The sequence below is a fragment of the Carettochelys insculpta genome, chromosome 31 (assembly GCF_033958435.1).
Source record: "Carettochelys insculpta isolate YL-2023 chromosome 31, ASM3395843v1, whole genome shotgun sequence".
Classification (NCBI taxonomy): domain Eukaryota; kingdom Metazoa; phylum Chordata; order Testudines; family Carettochelyidae; genus Carettochelys; species Carettochelys insculpta.
The window spans coordinates 4,176,307-4,196,232 of NC_134167.1; the positions used below are offsets into that span (position 1 = coordinate 4,176,307).

General features: G+C 52.2%; 1 protein-coding gene and 1 pseudogene across 2 annotated transcripts; one reads left to right on the forward strand and one right to left on the reverse strand.

Annotated features, from left to right (window-relative positions):
* Positions 1 to 4,828: 4,828 nt before the first annotated feature.
* Positions 4,829 to 5,266, forward strand: LOC142004126 (profilin-2 pseudogene; annotated as a pseudogene).
* A 1,917-nt stretch (positions 5,267 to 7,183) lies between these two features.
* POLR3D (RNA polymerase III subunit D) lies at positions 7,184 to 17,448 on the reverse strand. 2 transcript variants are annotated; one of them, XR_012642978.1, is made up of 10 exons: positions 17,372 to 17,448; positions 16,374 to 16,551; positions 15,760 to 15,803; positions 15,336 to 15,487; positions 14,127 to 14,251; positions 12,545 to 12,722; positions 11,629 to 11,903; positions 10,338 to 10,490; positions 8,893 to 9,042; positions 8,669 to 8,808 (listed from the first exon to the last, which is right to left on the reverse strand). XR_012642978.1 is itself a non-coding variant. In XM_074981910.1 (9 exons), exons 2-9 carry the CDS (start codon positions 16,536 to 16,538, stop codon positions 8,686 to 8,688), a joined length of 1,215 nt encoding a protein of 404 aa, XP_074838011.1. In that variant the 5' UTR covers positions 16,539 to 16,551; positions 17,372 to 17,448; the 3' UTR covers positions 7,184 to 8,685. The 2 variants fall into 2 exon arrangements, 1 of the variants encoding a protein (XP_074838011.1); XM_074981910.1 differs by lacking the exon at positions 8,893 to 9,042 and having other exon boundaries at positions 7,184 to 8,808.
* Positions 17,449 to 19,926: the final 2,478 nt, after the last annotated feature.

Genomic DNA, 19,926 nt, shown 5'->3' on the forward strand with positions numbered 1-19,926 from the left:
GCTCACCTCCAGGTCTCTTCCCCATAGGCCCACCAGACATGCCAAGGACTCCCATTGCTTTGGCCTACAACCCCCCAAGTCACTGCTGACCACCAGTTCCCCCCCCCCCACCCCCCCACCTCCAGAGGTGCAGGAGCCAGGGGATGCTGCCTTGAAGTGGTTTCCAAGCCGGTTCAACAGCTCTCAGCGCCACGGCTCTACAAGTTGCCCCAGCCCCTCTTCCTACCTTGCCAGCCCCAACCCTGGGCAAGCCCCCACCCTCAGCCCGCCCGCCCCACGAGCTCTCAGCTCCCCACCCTAAAAACTGCCCCAGTCCCACTACTCGCCCCGTCAGCTCCCCCCATCAGCCTCCCCTCCAGACGTGCCCCGCCCCCCAGGCTCACCTCGCCGCATCCGCTCCAGCTCCAAACCCGCCTGCGCCTCCGACCTGGCAACCGCTCCCGCCTAGCTAAGCCAAGCGCCCGGCCGACGGATTTAAAAGCCGCCAGCGTGACTGGAGGCGGGGTGAAGCGCGGCGCAGCTAGGCTCCCATTGGCGGTTTTTTGGGGCACGTGATTGTCCCGGTCCAATCCACGCTCTGTAACTTCCCCCAGCCCCTCGTGATGTCAGCTGACCCCCCACCTAGTCGCGGTGGGGTAGCTGGGGGGTAGCGCGACCCTATGTCCTTGTCCCAGTTAGGGGACAGGGAGATTTGGGGGGGAGGGGCGGCTCCTCCGAGCCCCACCACGCCCCGGGGAGCCGGGAAGGAGGCGGCAGCCGCTAGCTCGCCCCAAGGAAGCAGTAGCTGCTGGTGTTGCGTCGGGTTCAAGGGCGACACCGGCTGCGCCCGCAGCCCTGGGGAAGTGGCAGCCACCGCCATCCCCGGGGAGGCCCCGGCAGCCCTCGGGACGCAGTAGTTGCCCATGCTCTCCCCCATTTCCCCGAGGCCTGGGCGAGTGACTCCCGCCGGAGAAGGCCCACAGGGGAGGGGCCAAAAAGGGACAATTTGTCTCTTGAAAAACAAGTCGGGATGGTTTTCTGGCTTGCCAAATACAGGACAGATGGTCACCCTGTCACCCCCAAACTCTGGCTAGTTCGCACAGGAGGAAAGGCTGGGTCACTGCAGACACATGAAGAGGCTGAGGCCCCGGTGGGCAGGGTCAATGGGGTGAAGGGCTACAGCACAGAACGGGCCATGAACAACAGCTTGAAACTCAGATGCAGGCCCACCCAGAGGACAAACGCACAAGCATGTGATTTCACCTCATGGAAGGAGAGAGGAGGCTGTGGGCTTTCACCCAGTTGGACCTGTTGTTTGCCACAGAAAAGTGGAAGGTGTGTAATGGGGCAACAGTACCTACACCTGTCCTGAAGAAGCCAGCACTGCACTGATCCACTGGCCAGCTTGGGTTGCCTGCACCAGCGTGCCAGAAAACAATCACTTAAGGAAAACCAGCAGTCCTGTAGTACCTTAGAGATAATAAATAAAATTGTTAGCTAATGATCTTACCCGCTGGTCTTACCCACAAAAGCTCATTACCTAATAAATACAGTTGTTAGTCTTTAAGGTGCTACAGGACTGCTGTTTTTTGTGATGCTTCGCATTATCATGACTACCCCTCTGAGACCAGAACAACAAGAAGTCCAGTGGCACCTTTTCGACTAACAGATATTTTGGAGCATAAGCTTTCGCGGGCAAAGCCCTGCTTCATTAGATGCATGAATCAGCAGGTCTTTGCCCATGAAATCTTATGCTCCAAAACATGTTAGTCTATAAGGTGCCACAGAACTTTTTGTTGTTCTCAAAGATACAGACTGACATGGCTACCGCTGTGATACCTTTGAGACTAACCACTCAAGCAGGCAGTTTGGGGGGCCCTGCTTCCACCACTCCTGATTTCACACCCCTCTACAGCTGGCTACCAGCCTCACGGCTGATGTGAGTCAACAGCAACAGGCATGCTGCTTGGGCAGGAGGCCAGGACCTTTCTGCAGCATGCTTCTTCTGTTGGGGGCAGGGGTTGACATTTCCCATTGCTAATAAATCATCTGCCCACAAGGGCAAGAAGCAGAGAAGCAAGGGCAATGTCAAGCACCTCCCTTCCTTTTCCCCTACTACTTGCAGCCCAGCCTGTGGCTGGGAGATTTCTCAGCCTTTATCGGAGGGGTAGCCGTGTTAGTCTGGATCTGTAACAGCAATGAAGGGTCCTATGGCACCTTATAGACTAACAGAAAAGTTTTGAGCATGGGCTTTCGTGAGCACAGACTCACTTCATCAGATGCATCTGATGAAGTGAGTCTGTGCTCACAAAAGCTCATGCTCAAAACTTTTCTGTTAGTCTATAAGGTGCCACAGGACCCTTTGTTGCTGTTCTCAGCCTTTTGGGACCAGCTCAGGGTTTTCCAGGTCCTTACACACGAGGGCCGTGTCTACACGTGCACGCTACTTCGAAGTAGCGGCGCCAACTTCGAAATAGTGCCCGTCACGGCTACACGTGTTGGGCGCTATTTCGAAGTTGAAATCGACGTTAGGCAGCGAGACGTCGAAGTCGCTAACCCCATGAGGGGATGGGAATAGCGCTCTACTTCGAAGTTGAACGTCAAAGTAGGGCACGTGTAGACGATCCACGTCCCGCAACATCGAAATAGCGGGGTCCTCTATGGCGGCCATCAGCTGAGGGGTTGAGAGACGCTCTCTCTCCAGCCCCTGCGGGGCTCTATGGTCACCGTGTGCAGCAGCCTGTAGCCCAGGGCTTCTGGCTGCTGCTGCTGCAGCTGGGGATCCATGCTGCATGCACAGGGTCTGCAACCAGTTGTCGGCTCTATGGATCTTGTGTTGTTTAGTGCAACTGTGTCTGGGAGGGGCCCTTTAAGGGAGCGGCTTGCTGTTGAGTCCGCCCTGTGACCCTGTCTGCAGCTGTTCTTGGCACCCTTATTTCGATGTGTGCTACTTTGGCGTGTAGATGTTCCCTCGCAGCGCCTATTTCGATGTGGTGCTGCCCAACGTCAAAGTTGAACATCGACGTTGCCAGCCCTGGAGGACGTGTAGACGTTATTAATCGAAATAGACTATTTCAATGTCGCTACATCAAAATAAGCTATTTCAATGTAGCGTGCACATGTAGACGTAGCCTAGATGGCGCATTCACAGTTAGCTGTAACTCACAGCCAGGCTGAATGCGTCAAGGGCTGTCCCTGATGGCTTCTTAACAATCCCATCTGATGACGTGGGTTTTACCCACAAAAGCTCATGACCTACTATATTTGTTAGTCTCTGAAGTGCCACAGGACTGTTCGCTTTATTTTTGTGCTGTCTTCTCAGTTAGCTTAGCAATTTCACTCCGCTTGTGCAATGCAGATTGCTGTTAACTGTGGGAAACCTGATTTAAGGACAGCAGACACATAACAGCTGCAAACAAGATGGGCATGGTCAGTGGTAACTGGTGCCTGCAGGTTAAGGGGGTAGAGGGACAGACACCTGGAGGAACAGACACAGGACACACGCCGCCTAGAGACAGAGGGGAAATTAAAATTTTGGCAGGGGAGTCGGGATGGTGTACAGCCCAAGTGCTACCATGAGTCACCTATACGGGCGTAGCTCTAAAGCTTGTCTCTCACAGAAGGTGGCTTGACTTCACCCACCCCCGGAAAAGGCAGGGCCTTGCACAGAAAGGGTTCGTCTCAGGGACAGCCTCTTCCCCCCAGCCCTTCAGTGCCAGCTGCTCTGCGCCACACGGGGCTCTGGGTGCGGCCATTGCTGCTGTAGCAGCAGCCAGAGCCTCTGACCACTTTGCTCCCTTCACCCCATCAGCAGGCCTGCTCTCACCCATGGAAGTTGGTTACATAAAAGTGAGTGCCTCATATTACACACACAAGATAGGCAACTTATTTGCTCACAACTCCCCTGAAGTCTCTATTTTTTGTCAATTCTTGAGCATTGCTCCTTTTCTTTCAACACATTTCCATACCCTCCCCTGCCTCTGGCTGATGCAGTGCCCCCACCCTCAGCTTCTGCAGCCAAAGGAGCACTACTTGCTCCTCTCCTCCCAGGCCAGCATCGCTGAACAGATGAAATTGAGGCAAATGGAACAAAACAATAATACCCAAACTGAGGAGGGTGTAGGTCAGCTAGGGGGTTCAGACATCCCTGTATTCCAGGCTGCAGTAGGGCATTGTGAGTGGAAGGGCTGGTGATCTGTTGGGCAATGTTCTGTACAGAGTAAGTCCTGAATTAAATAGCTGCTTTAGGAGCACTGGCTCTGGCGAATGAGTGCACTGGTTGAGGAAGACCTGACAACTGCACCAGTACATGTTGTCCCATGTAGGATGCAGGAGAAAAGAGCCCTGAAGACACAGCAAAGGATGAATTGGCTGGCCAGACAGATAATTGGTTAGGCTGCACTGTGACATCACAGGAAGACATGACCTTATTGTTGTCATAGCACTAGGTGGCTTCTAGGGTTCAGCTCAGAAGCCATGGAGGGTAGCTAAGCCTTCACCCCTACCGTCCAGCTGCTTGGGGTGTCGGTGGAGACTGCTCTGTGCAGACAAGAAAAACCACAGTAGGTTCTCACTGTCTGGAAATCTAGCTCTGATGTATCCTCTTTTGGTGAGCTCTAGGGATTTACATTGTGTGCTTCCTCCCAAGCCCAATGTCCCCGTAAGTCAGAGCCTCTCCCTTCCCTTGGCATGAAATAAGCTATTCATTCATGGGAAGAGACTGTATGCGGAGACCACGGTGGAGGTTTGAACAGTGGGGCCACCCAAGAAGTGAAGAGGATCTTTCCTCCCCTCCTTTCCTTGTTCGCAAGGTGGGCACAGCTGCGCTGACTGCTCCACTGACCACAGGATGTCAGGCTGGCACGAGTACGTAAGCAGCTTGATGAGAGACGGGCTGTGCTGGGATGCAGCTGTCATCTCCGTGGATCACCAGCAGCTCCTCGCTGCTCACCCAGGTGGAGTTCTGGCAAACATGACCCAGCTGGAGATCCGAATGCTCCTGGGCAGGAACAGAGACACCCTTCTCACCAAAGGAGCCACGCTAGGTGGGCTCAGGTGTCTGGTGATTCGAGACAATCTCTACACGGACGACACCCACAATTACACCATGGATCTCCGGACCAAACAGCAAGAAGAGAGCAGTGACACCTACACCCATGCCATTACTGTCGCCCTGGCCAGCCCAGTGTGCCTCATTCTTATAGGCCAGAAGGGGATCCAGGGAGGAACACTGAACCTGAAGGCTTTCAAGATGGCACGTTACATCAAGAACACAATGCACCAATAAAGACACATCCTGAGTGACCTCCTTCCCTGGCTGTGAGTTCCTCTTTCCTCTGGTATCTGCAGAACAGCAGCACCTCCAGCTGCTCCACGTAGCCCCCCTCAGCTCTTGTTGCCCTTAAAGCACTCTATTAACTGCGCTCTTTTCTGGCCACCAACACCTAAAGTGATAGCATCCTATGGCAAGTCAGTCCTCAGAGAATGATTCTATCAATTGGGCAGTTTTACAGGTGCATTTTGCCAAACCCACCCCGTATGCAAGGCAGCAGCCAATTGGCTAATAGAAAAGGGAGAGGACACAAACAGCAACCCTCAGGATCTCCTGAGAGGCTGAACAGCCCTGCAACAACAGGGCTCGCTTACGGCTTCGGCTGTCATATGCACACACTTTCACTATCTTTGTAATGGACAATGCAATAGCTAGTTGCTCGTGAGCCTAAACTGTGATATTTTGACATGTAAGAAATACAAGTTGGAACAGTGCAACTCTGCCAGTACAGACAATGCCCAGATTCTGAGATCCCCAACAAGTATGCATTCCTAATAATAGATACATTTTGGACCACTGTAGCTGGGTAGAACAGTGTTTCTCCATGATTGGCACTTCACCCTAAGATTTCCCTGACAGTGCCAGCAAGCCTAGTTATCACAAAGGTTCAGAAACACACATTGAAGCCACACACGTGCTGGGGGTTTACATCTGAAAATAGCCAAACTATTAGAAGTAAGTTGTGCTTACAAATATGGGTATTTTCTACCTTCTTTTACCCCTGTTCAAGACAAGGTAACACTAAACCCTAGAGCCCAGTCAAAAGATGGTCAACAGCCTTAGCAGCTGCAGCCAAACATACCTCTAACAGGCTGATCTGTCACAGCATGCAGGCCTACCTTTCAGTGCCAATAAAGCTAATTATCTGGATGAGTGAGACTGTACTACTGCCTTCTGCATTGCAGAGAGTGGGATGTTTTGATGTTACCATCAGATAAAGCCTTGTGATTTCACAAGGTTTCTACCACAGGATAGCACCAGGAGTGGCTGTTTGTTTTAACCAGTTAGTAAATATTTACGGGATGACTCTCCTTGCCTCCTACAGCAGTATGGGTAAGTAATCTTTCTTGTACAAGAGTTAGGGATGGAGCAGACTAGGATACCAAGCCCATCCCAGGCAACAGGCTTGAAGAGCAGAGTGGAGGAGGGAAGACAAACCCCCCACAGGGAATGCCCAGATGCAGACTCTCTTACCCCAGCTTGTGACCGTACTGCCAACTTGTTAGCTAATGACAGAGGGTTAGCAAAGGTTAGTTAAAAAAAGCATGTAAGATACTTCTGAGGAACAGTAGCTTGAATACTGCAGGGAGCTAGGAGGGCAGACCGATAGGGAAAGGTGGCCACTAGTAGTACAGAGAAGTGCTTTATCTAGCTAGGAGTAAGCTGTAGTCTACGCAGCTATATTGTCTGTGCACACAGAAGCACTTCTATTCCACTTGGATTTTCACACACAACCCACGCAATGTTCTGGGTAGAATCCAGCAGCTTTGCCACCACTCTGCAGCAAGTGCAGCTCACCCCTTGGCTCCACCGCAATGAGCCTGCACAAACAAGCCAATGGTTTTCCCAGAGCACCGTCCCAGTGGGAAGCGACTCCATTGGCGCAAGTGGTTGCGGGAGGTAGACAGCTATCTTCTGCTGAGTTAGGGGTGTCTGAAGAATCAGCAAAGAGATGGAAGTAAGTGGTTTCTGTAGAGTACTCCAGAATCTAGCAGCCCTGGAACACAGATGGTGTTGGCTTGTTTCATTACAGCTTCAATTATACAACGAATGCACTGGGGACTTGTTACATCAGCAGCCACCCACATTTTTCTTCTTTTTTGGGGTGAGGAGATGAACAGGAACAAGTGGAAGAGCTTGAAGGGTGCGGAATGCGTTTTAGACCAAGGCCACATTTTAATTTTAAACTTCTCTCCAAAGCAATACAGGCAACTGGTGAAATTATTGGCACATTCTTCCTTGGTTTCCAAGCTGTATGGGCTGGAAAATGTAAACAACGCACATATCACACCACAACAGCACTTCAGGAGTTCAAATAACTATCAAGATGTTGGCAAACAGCTCTCAGCTTCACACCTTTGTAGGGGGACATTCCCCCACAAAGTTGAACCACACATTCACTAGGCATAGGGCCTAGCCCTTTACAGGAACTTAAGCAAAGATGAGAGGCAGTGTCTTTCTCTGGGTAGTGACTAGGAGATGTGAAAGCAATCCCCTGAATTACTGCATATCCTGCCGCAAGAGTAGTGCCTCAGGGAAGGTCTAAATTGTAAATAAAAACCCGTGGCTGGGCCGTGGCTGCTGGCTCAGGCTGTAAGACTATTTAACTGCCCAGGCTCTTGGACCCTGAGCCTGGACTCCAGCCCAAGACAGCATGTCTCAACTGCAACACCTTTGCCTGAGCCAGAGTCAGCTGGCACTGGCCAGCCACATCTAACTACAGCACAGGCATCCTCTATATACACAGGCTGTTCCAGATAAGGAGGCAGAATTGCAGCCTGGGTATTGACACTAGCAAATCAGAGAGCCCACAGCAACAGGTCACTTTGTATCTCTGCCCAAAGGAAAATTACTGGTGAAAGTTTAAGAGTCTCCAGGAGGGGGCCCTGGGCTTGGTTTCTGGGCTCTTCCAGCAGGGTGCGAGAGGGCAGCAGGGGCAGCTCACTCAACCACAGGGAAGCAGCTGGAGTTGCTTTGGCATGCCCCCAGACCTATCCTCTTTCAGCCCAATGGTAGTGACTGGATGCAGGGACTCTGGTAACGCCAGGCAGATGAATATGGGAAGGTGCTGAAGGCTCACACACAGTCAGGAGTGGTGAAGGGAATCTCCCTCTTGGGTACCGAAAGGCTATGGCACACCTCACCTGTGCTTCAAACCTGAACACCAGTTGGCTCAAATCCACAGCTGGAGCCACAGGCACAGGCTGGAGTCACTAGAGCTCTTCTATATATGCAGGGTGGGAACAGTTTATCTATACACAGTATAAACATGTGCATACGTGTGCCAGTGAAGACAGGAGTGCACCTGTCCCCTGTAATTCTTGTTTATAGCTACAGCTGGATGGGAGGGCCCCCCCTAACTCCCCTTACTCTGAGCACAGCCAGCAGAGAACACAGAGAGGAGGCTTCGCAGTGCAAGATGCCCGTGGCCAATGTGGTGGCACAGAGGTCATTGCATGGCCATAATGGGAAATCCTTCTTGGCCACGCACCGGCTTCCTGTAGCCAGAACAGAACCTGAACTGGGTCCCGAAGTCCCAGGCTGACAAGAGGAGCAGCCCAGCTCTGGGGATTGTGAGTCGCTACCACTTGTCCTGACCCTCCACAAAGGAGAGGAGTGTACCACAGAGAACTCCGCCCCTTCTTTCTGGTCTCCTATCGGTGCTTGTGCTCCAGCAGGGACTCGAAGTCTGGGGAACACACCAGCTTGTGCTTCACGTGTCCCAGGACGATCATCTCTCCAGTCCTGCTGTCTCCAATGCCCACAGATACAAGCTCCTTTCAACAACACAGGAGAAACCATTAAAAACAACTCTGTTTAGAGACTATCTGCCCACGAGTAACTAAAGAGATTGTACCTACTTGGCTTGGGGATGGATCTTGGACTATTGGAGAGATCAAAGTTGTAGCTTAACATCCTGGCCCTCACCCATCACAGGAGTGAGTTACACTCTGGGCTACCTGGGCACCAGCATCCCCAGTGCGAGGGTCACGGACACAGCCAGGAAGTGACTGGGAGTAGGCAAAAATCCTTGTTAAACTGTAGGCTCCCCTAGCCCAGCTTCTCCCAAAGTATATGAGGGGACTTCTCTCTTCCATCTACTGGCTCTAAGACAGGGGTGTTCAACCCACAGCCCGTGGGCCAGAATCTAACCCGCAGAGCCTTTTAATCTGGCCCAAGCTGCTGGCAGTGCTGCCATTTTTCCCAACACGGCCGGCACAGGTCCCAACCAGCACGACTTGCGCGAGCCCCAGCTCCTGAGATGGTGGCAGTGCTGGTAAGCCACCACATTCAGTTTGTGTTGATGGTGCCTGGCTCTGGGGGAGGGCATTTATTTCGAACAGGGGTGGGCTGGGCGGTGCTTGGCTCTGGAGGACAGAGGGGGATTGGGTTAAAGTGGAGAGCTGGGGCTACACAGCTGAAAACTGTGGGTAGTGGGGTACTTTTGAAAAAGGGGAACTCTATAAAAAAAAAAAGGTTGAGAAACACTGGAGTAGAACTCCATTTAATTGGTTTAATAGCCAGCAGGAGGGATCTGGAAGTTAAACCAATTAAATTGAGTCCTATTCTTTGAACACAGCAGGGAGCCGCCCCTGCTGCACTGTTTTGGGGGGGGGGGGGAGCATTTGGGGCTGGGGGAGTCGTTTGGGGCTATATTTTATGTTCAGCCCCGGAACATGTAAGAAATAGCCATGTCTCCCCTGCAAAAAAAGAAAAAAAAAAAAAGAGGCTGGACACCCCTGCTCTAAGATCATTCTCGCATGGCCAGCACTGGGGCATGGATGCAATAAGCCATTGGGTCATGGGGCCCTTTCCAGACCCCCAGTCGGACAGCAGCAGCTCTTCTCAGTCCTCAAAGGCACAGCAAGTGGATGGCTCAGGGAAATGAGTTTTGGATACAGAAACTTGCACCTCTGGGGCACTGGCTGAAGTAAGCAGACGAAAGGTGCTGCTACACGAGGGCTGCTGGGTGGGCCCTACGTGAAAGGAGTTCTGGAGCCATAGCCCAACTCCGAGCAGCTCCAAAAGATGGTGTTAAGATACCATAGAGACAGGCATCATGGATCACAAAACCAGTCTCACTAGCCATCTTAGTCAAGAAGCCCTGGACTGAATGTACCTGCCCATCACGGGCGTGGGGGTGGTGGGGTGTCTCTCAAAAGACACAGGGCATCCAGAATGCGTTTGGGGGAGGAGGAAGCATTCCCAAGGCTGCCAACGTGTCACCTTCTACCACCACTACCATTCATCACAGATGCAAGGACGAGCCATTTACCCCGCATGCTGGGCGCTGATCATGTTGTACCTGCAGAAAGGAGCAAGGCGTCCCCATGGTCACATCCAGAGTCACTTTTCCCAGAACCAGCTGCACCTTCCCCGATTTGCGGATCAGCAGCTTCCCCACCTGCCCTTCCGGCAGGTCTGCCAGGGTACAGATGTTGTCAGCCTGCTTGGCCTCCTGCGGAGAAACAGTGGGGGGGTCAGAGTGGTGCAGCTGCCCCTGCTGCAATGAGTCTCTCCAAATGGGAGCAAGAGGACCTGTAGGATGTACGTCCACCCCCATGCAATGAGGCTCACATGTGCCATATCATTGGAGAGATGCTTACTGCCTCTTCGTAAATTTATCATGAGTTCCATCAGTATCTAACAAAGCAGCCTCCCTTCAAACCTGGGCCTTCCTGGCATGCCAAGGCTGCAAGCACACCTGCCACCTGGCTCAACAGGCCAATGGATCTGGGATACTTCCAAGTAGGAATTACCATGAGCCAGCATGTGGACTGAGCTGCTTGCAGAAATTGCACCAATGAAATCCTGGGGGCTTGCTTCAAGAATCTGAAGGACCCAGTGTAGGGATTTGGGGAGCATTTTTAAAACTGAATGCATGTCCCCATGTGATATAGAAAGAGAGTGAGTGTGGGTTTGAGTGACAGGCTGTGGATAACCCCCTGCTGGCTGTCACCTAAGCTGTCAGGTAACACCTCTGTCCCTGAACAAAGAACGGAGTGGAGCCCGCTATCAGAGGTAGGCAGTTTAAGGGCGGGTGGGGGGGGGGCGGCAGTCTGGAGAGCAACAACAAATATAGGCTGGGCCCTAGCAAGGGCTCCAGGCCTAGGGTTCCTTCTGGGGGATCTCCTCCCGACAACACAGATCAGACTGAACCCTTCTGGTTGCTGTGCTGACAAGTGTGTACCAGGCTGCATCTCTCTCACCTAATAAACCTTCTCTTCCACCTGCTGAGTGAGTCACTTCTGGCTGCGGTTGGAATGCAGAGCGTGGGGACCCCTGAACCCCCGTTACGTTACATCCCATCCCATCCCACGTCTCTCACCGCCACCCCCCCCCAGAAATGCCAGTTTAGACTCTGCCCCTTGTTGCATTGCACCTCCTCCCAGTGCACAGGCACACCAGGCTGAACTCTTACTAGAGTTTACCTAGGACTTCTGCTGACAGGCATCCTGAGTCTTTGTACTCCTCTGGCACCTAGCTTCCACATATGTACAAAGCCCCACTCTCGGGGTGATGCTCAGCAAGCTGTCCCCTGCTACTGTCTCCATCTCATTCCCACAGTTGGGGGAATATCTCACTTGATCATGTACCTGGTTCTTCTCCTGCTTCACCGTCACCATCTGCCCCTCCTCAACCTGCACCTCAGTTTTGATGGGCTTGACGTCTTGTGTGGGTGGCTGCCCAGGGAGCGTGTCTGGCAGCTGCAGGAAGACCAGCTCCTCCTCTTTGGCCAGGCTCAGGTGCTGCAGCAGTTCTGCCACAGAGATGTCTTGCGGGTAGCCGGGAGGTGCCTTTGCGTGGGATGGCTTGGTGACAGCCTGTGGAGGCTCGGAGTCCTCCTCCTCATCACGGGGCTCCTCTTTCACTAAGAACAGAGACAAAATCACTGGGGTGCAGACATGATTGCTGGCTACCAGTGAATGGTTATCCACACTCCGCCGCGAAGACAAAAGTCACTTTCCCATGCACTGGGAGCAGCCACCTCACCACAGTTAATGCTGGGGCTGCACTCTGAGGCTCTTCAGCAAAGCCTTGGTTCTGGGTGGTGTCCGTTCCTTTCTCAAGGGCTGGAGACAGGAACCGTCCTGGGTCACAGCAAACAGACTCAGACAACTTGGTACCTTTTGTGATGCTGGAAATGGTCATGGTCACATCCTCATGGGGTTTCACTCCCCCTGCTGTAACTGCTGTACTTGGCCCCTCCTCTGATCAGGGAACCCCTGAGGTGCCTTTGCTTCCCATTCACAGAGCGGGGAGGGTAGCAGAAGGGCCAGACCAAATGTATGAGACCTGCTAAGGAGTTCTCCCGGGGATACCCCTCACCCCGTAATCTTAGCTTAACGCTTGGACTTTGTAAGTACACTGGCACCAATTAGCGCCATGTTCCCCTACCCCAGGCATCCATGCTGGGAGGCTGTAACTAGGGCTGGTGAGCTTCGCCTCTGGGGTGTATCCCCACAGGGATCCCTGCACAGAGTCTGACTGCTGTGGATTTGGATCCAGTACCTTTCACTGCAGGCAAATCCACTTCCATCTTCTCTTCTTTGGTGCCGATGTTGGAGATGCAAGGCTTGACATCTTCTTGGTCATCTCCCTCTTCCTTGAACAGCCAGCCTGAGTGGGCCAAGGGCAGCTGAACTGGCTTGTTCCGGATGTCATTCCTCAAACGTGGGTCATCAAGGAACTGAAGGAGGGAAGTGGGAGAAGAGTCAGAAGGTAGAACATCCCTCAGCATCAGGTGGGGAGAGCAATGCCAGCCAGGACTAAATGAGGACCACTGGACAAAGAGAAGGCAAATACTTCAGATAAAAGGCAAACCACCCCTCCCAACCGCCATGCAGATAGGCACCATCATTCCCCATCCCTGCCACCAAATTTCACAGAAGGGAAACTGAGGCACTGAAGGGAAGGGAGTTGACAGCAGAGCTAAGGATAGAACCTGGGAGTCCTGCACATTCCCAGACACAGTAAACCATTGTTTAATGGACCAACAGGGGCAGGGGTGTCCATTATTCCCAAAGCTTCATTAAATGAGAGGGTTTACTGCCCCCCCGACTCCCCCAGCCCCAGTTAACACCCCCCCCCAAAAAAAAAAACAAAACCCCCAAAACCCACACCTGCCAGTCACCAGAGCCGCCGCTGTATGGCCTGGCAGCTTCCATTGCCATGCAGCCTGGAGGAGCTGCTGCCAGAGCCGCCACACGCTTCTCCCACCAGAGGTGGGATGTGTATGCGAGTGCCAATCTGCCTGTGTACGCACCCCGCCCCGGTGGAAGGGGCATGCGGGGGCTCCTGTGGAGGTGGTGGCTGCGCCTCCAGGCTGTGGCAGAGGTACGTTTCAACTTTTTTTCTGGGGTGGGGGAGGATGATGATTTTACAGACGCCAGCAGGCTTTGGGAACAATGGGGGGGAATGTTCGTGGTTCCCAAAGTCCACTAAATTGGGGTCTGTAAAAAAATCAAGCGTTTACTGTACTACCATCTTATGTCCCTTCTCATCCACAGGAGTGCTTGATCTGATCTGTGTACAAGCCCAGCCCACAGGCGTCAGTGGGAGCTGTCTGTGACCACTGCAGGATCAGGCAATTTAAGTATTCTCTCCTCTGCACAAGTAACCAGTGGTGAGCCTGAAGCCTCCTCTGCTGGGCAGAGAAACTGATTCTTGGGGAGCAGCTTGTAGCCATGTCTCTGGGGAAACTGGCACCAGGCCCTGGATGTCCTACTGACAGGGCTGGAACTGGGGACTCCTGGAAAGTAGAGGGACTAAATACCCTCATTTTTTCCCATGGGGGAGGGGAGAGGACCTTACTCACATATACACCATACAACTGGAAGGGACCTCAAGAGGTCATTGAGTCCAGTCCCCTGCACTCACGGCAGGACTAAGCACCACCTTTTTTTTAAATTTAACATGCCCCAAACCCTTGCAAGGCCCCCTCAAGGGCTGAACTTACAGCCCTGGGTTTACAAGGCCAATGTTCCACCCATTGAGCTATTCCTCCCTGCCAGGCTCGTCTGTTCCAACTGGCTGGTGAACCATAGCCCTGAATCCCAGATGGTGCCATCCCCCTCCTCCCAGCCTGGCTTACGTCATCCTTTTCCAGCATACGCAGGATCTGCTTGGTCTCCTCATCCGTCTCCCTCTTCTCTTTCTTTATGTTGATGATGTGGGAAGGTCCAAAGTCTGACACATCCACAGTCTTATCCCAGGTGCCTGTGTGGAAGAGAAGGAGAATGCAGGGGTGACGTGTTGGAACAGGGATTACCCCTTTACTAAGCAGCGTACTTCAATCTCCCTTCTCTAGGTGTGGTTCTGGATTCAGAGGCCTGCAGACAGTGATCCCGTGTTCAACTCCAGAACAGAACAAGCAGTGCAAGCTTCTCCCCAACATGAGCCTGCCAACACGCCACCACCCTGGCTCAAAAGAACAGCACCTCTGGGAAGAGAGGGTAGCTCAGGGCTAGTCTTCACTGCAACAATTCTCTCAAGTTACTACAGCTCAGTTTGAGTGAGTGTGGTCACAATGCAAAACACTCAAGTCACACTGAGCGCTTGCACCAGCAGTTGATGAGTAACTTAGCCTGCTGCATCCATGGTGCATTAGCAGCTTGAACATCAATCCATTACCTCCCCCACAAGACTCTCTCCCACACACACAGAGCTCAGCTAGCTAGCCTGACTTTAAAGCATCATTTAACTTGGGCTAGGTGTGTGTGCACACATGGGAGGCAGGTCAGGGCGCACTCGTGTTCCAGCTTGAACGCACACTGCTGTGAAAATAAGACCTCCTCACTCTCCAGCCAGGGAACAGTCTCCAGTCTGGACGTCCCTCTGTGCTTTGTGCAATACAGACATCTGCCCAGTAGGAGCCACCCCGAGACCCACCACACTGAAGATGAACAGTGAGGACTTTCATAGGTGGGATTCAAATAGGTAACTTTGTGGTGAAGAGCTCTCTTACCCCAACACAGATCACTGAGCCCATCCAAACCGCAGATCATATTTTCAACTTTTACATACAGACATTATCAGTGTCAGTCTACCCAGGGACATCACCTTTCAGTCACAAGTGCTTTAACAGTCCTGGCACAAAGACACACACAAGCTGGACAGAGGGGCTCATTCAAAGCTGCCACCAAAATGCAGCCATCTCCCACCACTGCTGGCCTTAGTTGTAAGTCATCTCTAAAATGGAGAAGGAAAGCAGAAGGGAGACTCTGGGAAAAGTGGCTTCTGGAGTAACCTCCAGCCCACCCTGGGTACCCATAAGTGCTGCACAAAGTCCTGCTAACGGTACCCTTCTTCTTCATCATTTCCGCTGGGCCTTGCTCGAAAATGGAGTGTGACTGAATGATCTCTGGTCTCCCTCTGCCTCGCCCATGGCCATCTCGCTGCCGATCACGATCTCTCTCCTTCTTCTCTTTCTTGATAGAGAGATCCTCTTTTGGCCTGGGAGAAAAAGTTTTGATGGCATATTGCTTAATGTGCTTCTGCAGCAACCTAACACACTTGATGTGATTCACACTCCCATCTAATGGAGCCATTACGTGCACTCAGAAGATGCCAGAATATTTTGCAAACTTGTCTATAGCAATCACTGCAATGCAACCACTCTGGGGTGGAACTGGAGGCTGTTCAACAGTGCACAGCAACCAATACACAGTTTTTGTTTTATACCATCACATCCCACTCCACTGAGCCAGTGTAATGGGGCCACTTACTCTTCTTTGATCTTCCGGCTAATTATGTTGGGGGTGAAAGTTTTCTGCAAAACAAACAACACCAAAAAGATCAATGGTCTCAAAGGGTAGCCATGTTAATCTGTAGCTTCACAAACAACAAGTCATTCTGTACCACCTTAAAGACTAACAAATGTATTAGGTAATGAGCTTTAATGGGTAAGACCCACTTCTTGAATCTGTTTATGTCCCTTTCTCCATTCAAGATAGGCACAAAGATGCATGACAAGTTGACATTGAAACTATAGTAATAAAAATCATGTCTCTAAATTCTATCTTGTCAGGAGGAAGCATCTTTCACCAGACTCCAAAAAAGAACAACCAACAATTAGCAGGCTCCCTCAAGAAAGCATCACTCCAACAGGATGCAAGCAAGTGTGCTGCGGGTGCAAACCCTTTGGAGCAGAGACTTTGTGTGTTTGATCATATTCAAGAAAATTACAGACCATATCGTGCATGGATATAGTCAGTGGTACTGATCCTGGTAAGTGCATGATTAGGTTCTATAAAATGAGATCAAGTTTATTCTACAGGTCACTCGCTTGGCTACAGAAAGTCAGAAGGCTAATCGTTTCTGTGCAATAGGGGACACTTACTTTTTTTACTCCTCCAAGGGTAAGGTCTCGGGAACGGATGGAGGGAAGACGCCCAGGAGTAATTGGGGTGGCAGGTCTCCTCCCTATCAGCCCTCGTGCTCCAGTGAGTCCAGGTCGGAGGTTACCTGGGTTTCCACCATCATTGCCAGAACTTCCCTCTGACATCCTTTCTAGTTATCTAGGGAGAAACATCAGAGGAAACAACATGGCTGACGTTTCCAGTACCCCAAAAAGCTGACACCTGAAAATCTGTTTCCTGAGCCAGAAAGGAGGTGGTGCTACAGCTATTGTAACTCCTTCACTGTACAGGCACAGTTTAGTCAGGAAGAGGAGGAATTTGTTCTGAATGGGAGAAAAGTGAATAAATGTAATCACGAGGACAGTGAATTAACTGCTGGATTGGACCATCTCCACTAACCAGGTCAGAAATCAGGCCCACATACCTAGTCCTCACTATATCAAGACTCAGACCCTCCTCTCGTCTGGGACATTTGCTGCACAGGGGCTGAGATCCCTCTCATTACACAGGGGTTTTGACCCATTGGCTTTTCCCCACAGGCAGAGGCTCAATAACCTTCCAGAGTCCGTGAACTATTCTTCTCAACAGAGGAATGATCTGTCCCTTTCTTCAGGCCCACCACCAGCAAGAGTCTCAGACCCCTTCCCTTTCATGGCTCCCTCATTTCTAAGCACCCCCCATGGGGCGGGGGGGGCGCTTAGGCTTCACATCCTACATCCAGGGATGCAGCCCCACCTCCATAGTCAGGTTCACACCCGCCACAGAAGCCTGCAGTCCCACCCCCTCCCCAGGCATACCCCCTTAGGGAGCGCAATCCCAGCTCGAGGTGAAACCCCACCCAGGGCCCTGACACCCCCCCCCCCCAATCCAGACATGCACCCCCAGAATTGGGCTCCGACACCGCCCTCCAATCCAGACACAACCCCACGGGGGCTCCGACCCCCCAGTCCAGACATGCATCCCCACCCTTATTACCTACCTCGGCCTCCACCAGCACCCGCAAGGAAGAAGCTTGACCCCAACACTGACCTTTCAACTCTAACCCACCCGCATGCGCCTCTCCGCCGCCATCTTTGTGCAGGGCAGCAAACCCGGAAGGACTCCGGCCGCGCCGCCATCTTTGTGTGGGGCTCGCGCTCGTCGCGGAGAGACGAGCGCTCCGCCATGCTTGTGAGGGGCGACCTCTGGCCTGGGAAGGGGGGCGCGCCATTTTTGTGCGGGGCGCCCATGACAATGGGGAAAAGAGAGCGAGCGGCGCGTGAAGGCGAAGGCGAAGGCGGGGGCGGGGGGAAACTGAGGCAGGGCACTAGCGTGCCAGGGTGACAAAGGAAATAAACGGGCACATCACGCACAGCACCGAGGGGTCCAGACTCTTCAGTATCCCAGTCACGCGCCTTGCACTCCTGGTTTGCGCGCTGGCCGGCTAAACCCCAGGGTTGTGAGCTCAGCCCGCGAGGGGGCCATGTAGGGGTCTAGGGCACATAGGTTTAAAAAAGTCTGTCGGGGATGACGATAAGTCCTGTGAGGGCAGCGGATAGGACCGAACCTCTGAAGTTCCCCAGATAGGTACATCTCCCTATACAGTACACCCTGGAATTATGCGGGGGTTGGGTTTCGGCCGCCCCCCACGTAACCCACATGCAAGTTGAGGGGAGATGGCAGGGAGGCTGCCGCCTGGTTCCCAGCTCACCTGGGCTTGCAGGAGCTGGGAAACTGACCCACCCAGCAGGGCTGGTCGGTTTGCCGGCTCCCAGTGGCAAGGAGCCCTGGCTTGCGACTTGCAGGACCCGGGAAACTGACCAGCTGGTCAGTTTCCTGGTCCCACAAACAGTGGGGAACTGGGAACTAGGCAAGCAGCCTGACCCCTGACTCCCCTCCACTTGCAGTGTGGAAACTGACCAGGGCGGCAGCGTTGGTCAGTTTCCTGGCTCTAGCCGCTGGAGGGGTGCCAAATCTGGGACAGCTTGCCTCCTGGCTCCCTTCCACTCCTTGGAGCCAAGGAAACTAACTAGGACTGCTGCCCTGCTCACTCTCCCGGCTCTGCAAGCGGAGGGGAGCTGGGGGCCAGGCTGCTGCCTGGTTCCCAGATCCCTGCCGCTCCAGGGACGGGGAAACAGCTCTTGGCAGGGTGGCAGGAGTGAATTTTCTGTCAGGGCAGCAGGCTGGTTCGTGGCAGCCACCCCTGACAGGAACAAGAAACCGCTCCTATCAGAGGTGGCAAGAGTCAGGCTGCTGCCCCTGACAGGAGCAGTTTCCTGCTCTTGTCAGGGGCGGCAGTTGCTGTTTACAGATTGCTGTTTACTGTATATAAACCTACCTTGGCTGAGTCCACAATCACCTGCCAGTTCCCACACTGGCATCTCCACGCCCATGCAAAGAACTCTGCCATAGACTGTCACTCACACCGTTCCTCAGGGCAAGAGGAGGGAAATGCTGCTGAACCCTGACTAGTAGCATCCAGGGTTTAAACACCTTTGGTAGGAGATGGGTTCTAACCCTAGCATGGCCAGGCTCTGGCTGGTGAAGCCTTTTGTTTCCCATCGGGGCTATAATCTATTGAGAACAAATGTGCCTTTCTTCATCTGACCTGCAAGGCCATGATGCCACCTCATCTCATTCTTTGCACATCAGTATTGCCAACTCTTGCGATTTTTATTGAACTTTCTGAGATATTTACTGCTTTTTTTAAAGCCCCATCTCCTGGATCCTGATTGCATAAGATTTCATCGATTTTTTTTTTAATTTAAAAGAAAAAAGGATCTTTCTGCCTTTTATTTTGGAGAAAAGCTTGACAACAAAACCTGAATGCAATCCAAAGGCTCAGAAACCTAGACACAAAACATATTTTAAAAAAATCTCGTGCTCTTAGGCCACTCTCACGATTTTCTCAAGGACTGGTCTATGGTTTTCAAATGCCAGGGGCTGGAAATACTTGCAATTTTGCATGCATGCGGCGATACGCTCAGCCACAATTTTGCAGACACATCCTCTTTATAGTGCCAAGATGTCTAAGTACCTGATTTCCAGTAGGTAGCCAAGCAGCTGCATGTCAAACTATGGTACAGCCAATTATCTGACCCCATAAAATGGGGCCTGCAATTATTTCCTAGAGAAAAATCTGAAGTTGCTTTTCAAATTCAAGCCCTGGCTCTGTAAAAACCAGAACTGTCCTTGGCTCCTGTCACTGTCTGCTGCCTGCTAGGAAACAGCCTCAGGTATCACCTCACTAGAGCTAAGTGAAAACAGAAAAACCTTCATGTTTCAGGGCTTTAATTTAACACCTCTGCAGGAGAGGAGGTATATAGGCAATGAAAATGGGCTCTCCAGGCCTAAGGGAAAATCCCACTAGCTGAAATTGTTGCTGTCATATTCATTTTCACACACAAAGATAAAGGTGTTGTTTGAAACCAGACGCTCAGAAATGATGGGCTCCTTCATTACATCTGTTGTGCCATGAAACTGGAATAATGGAGCATGTTAACACTTGAAGTGAAGAGCAATAAGCTGAAGATGGGTGCTGCTTTTTCCCGCAGC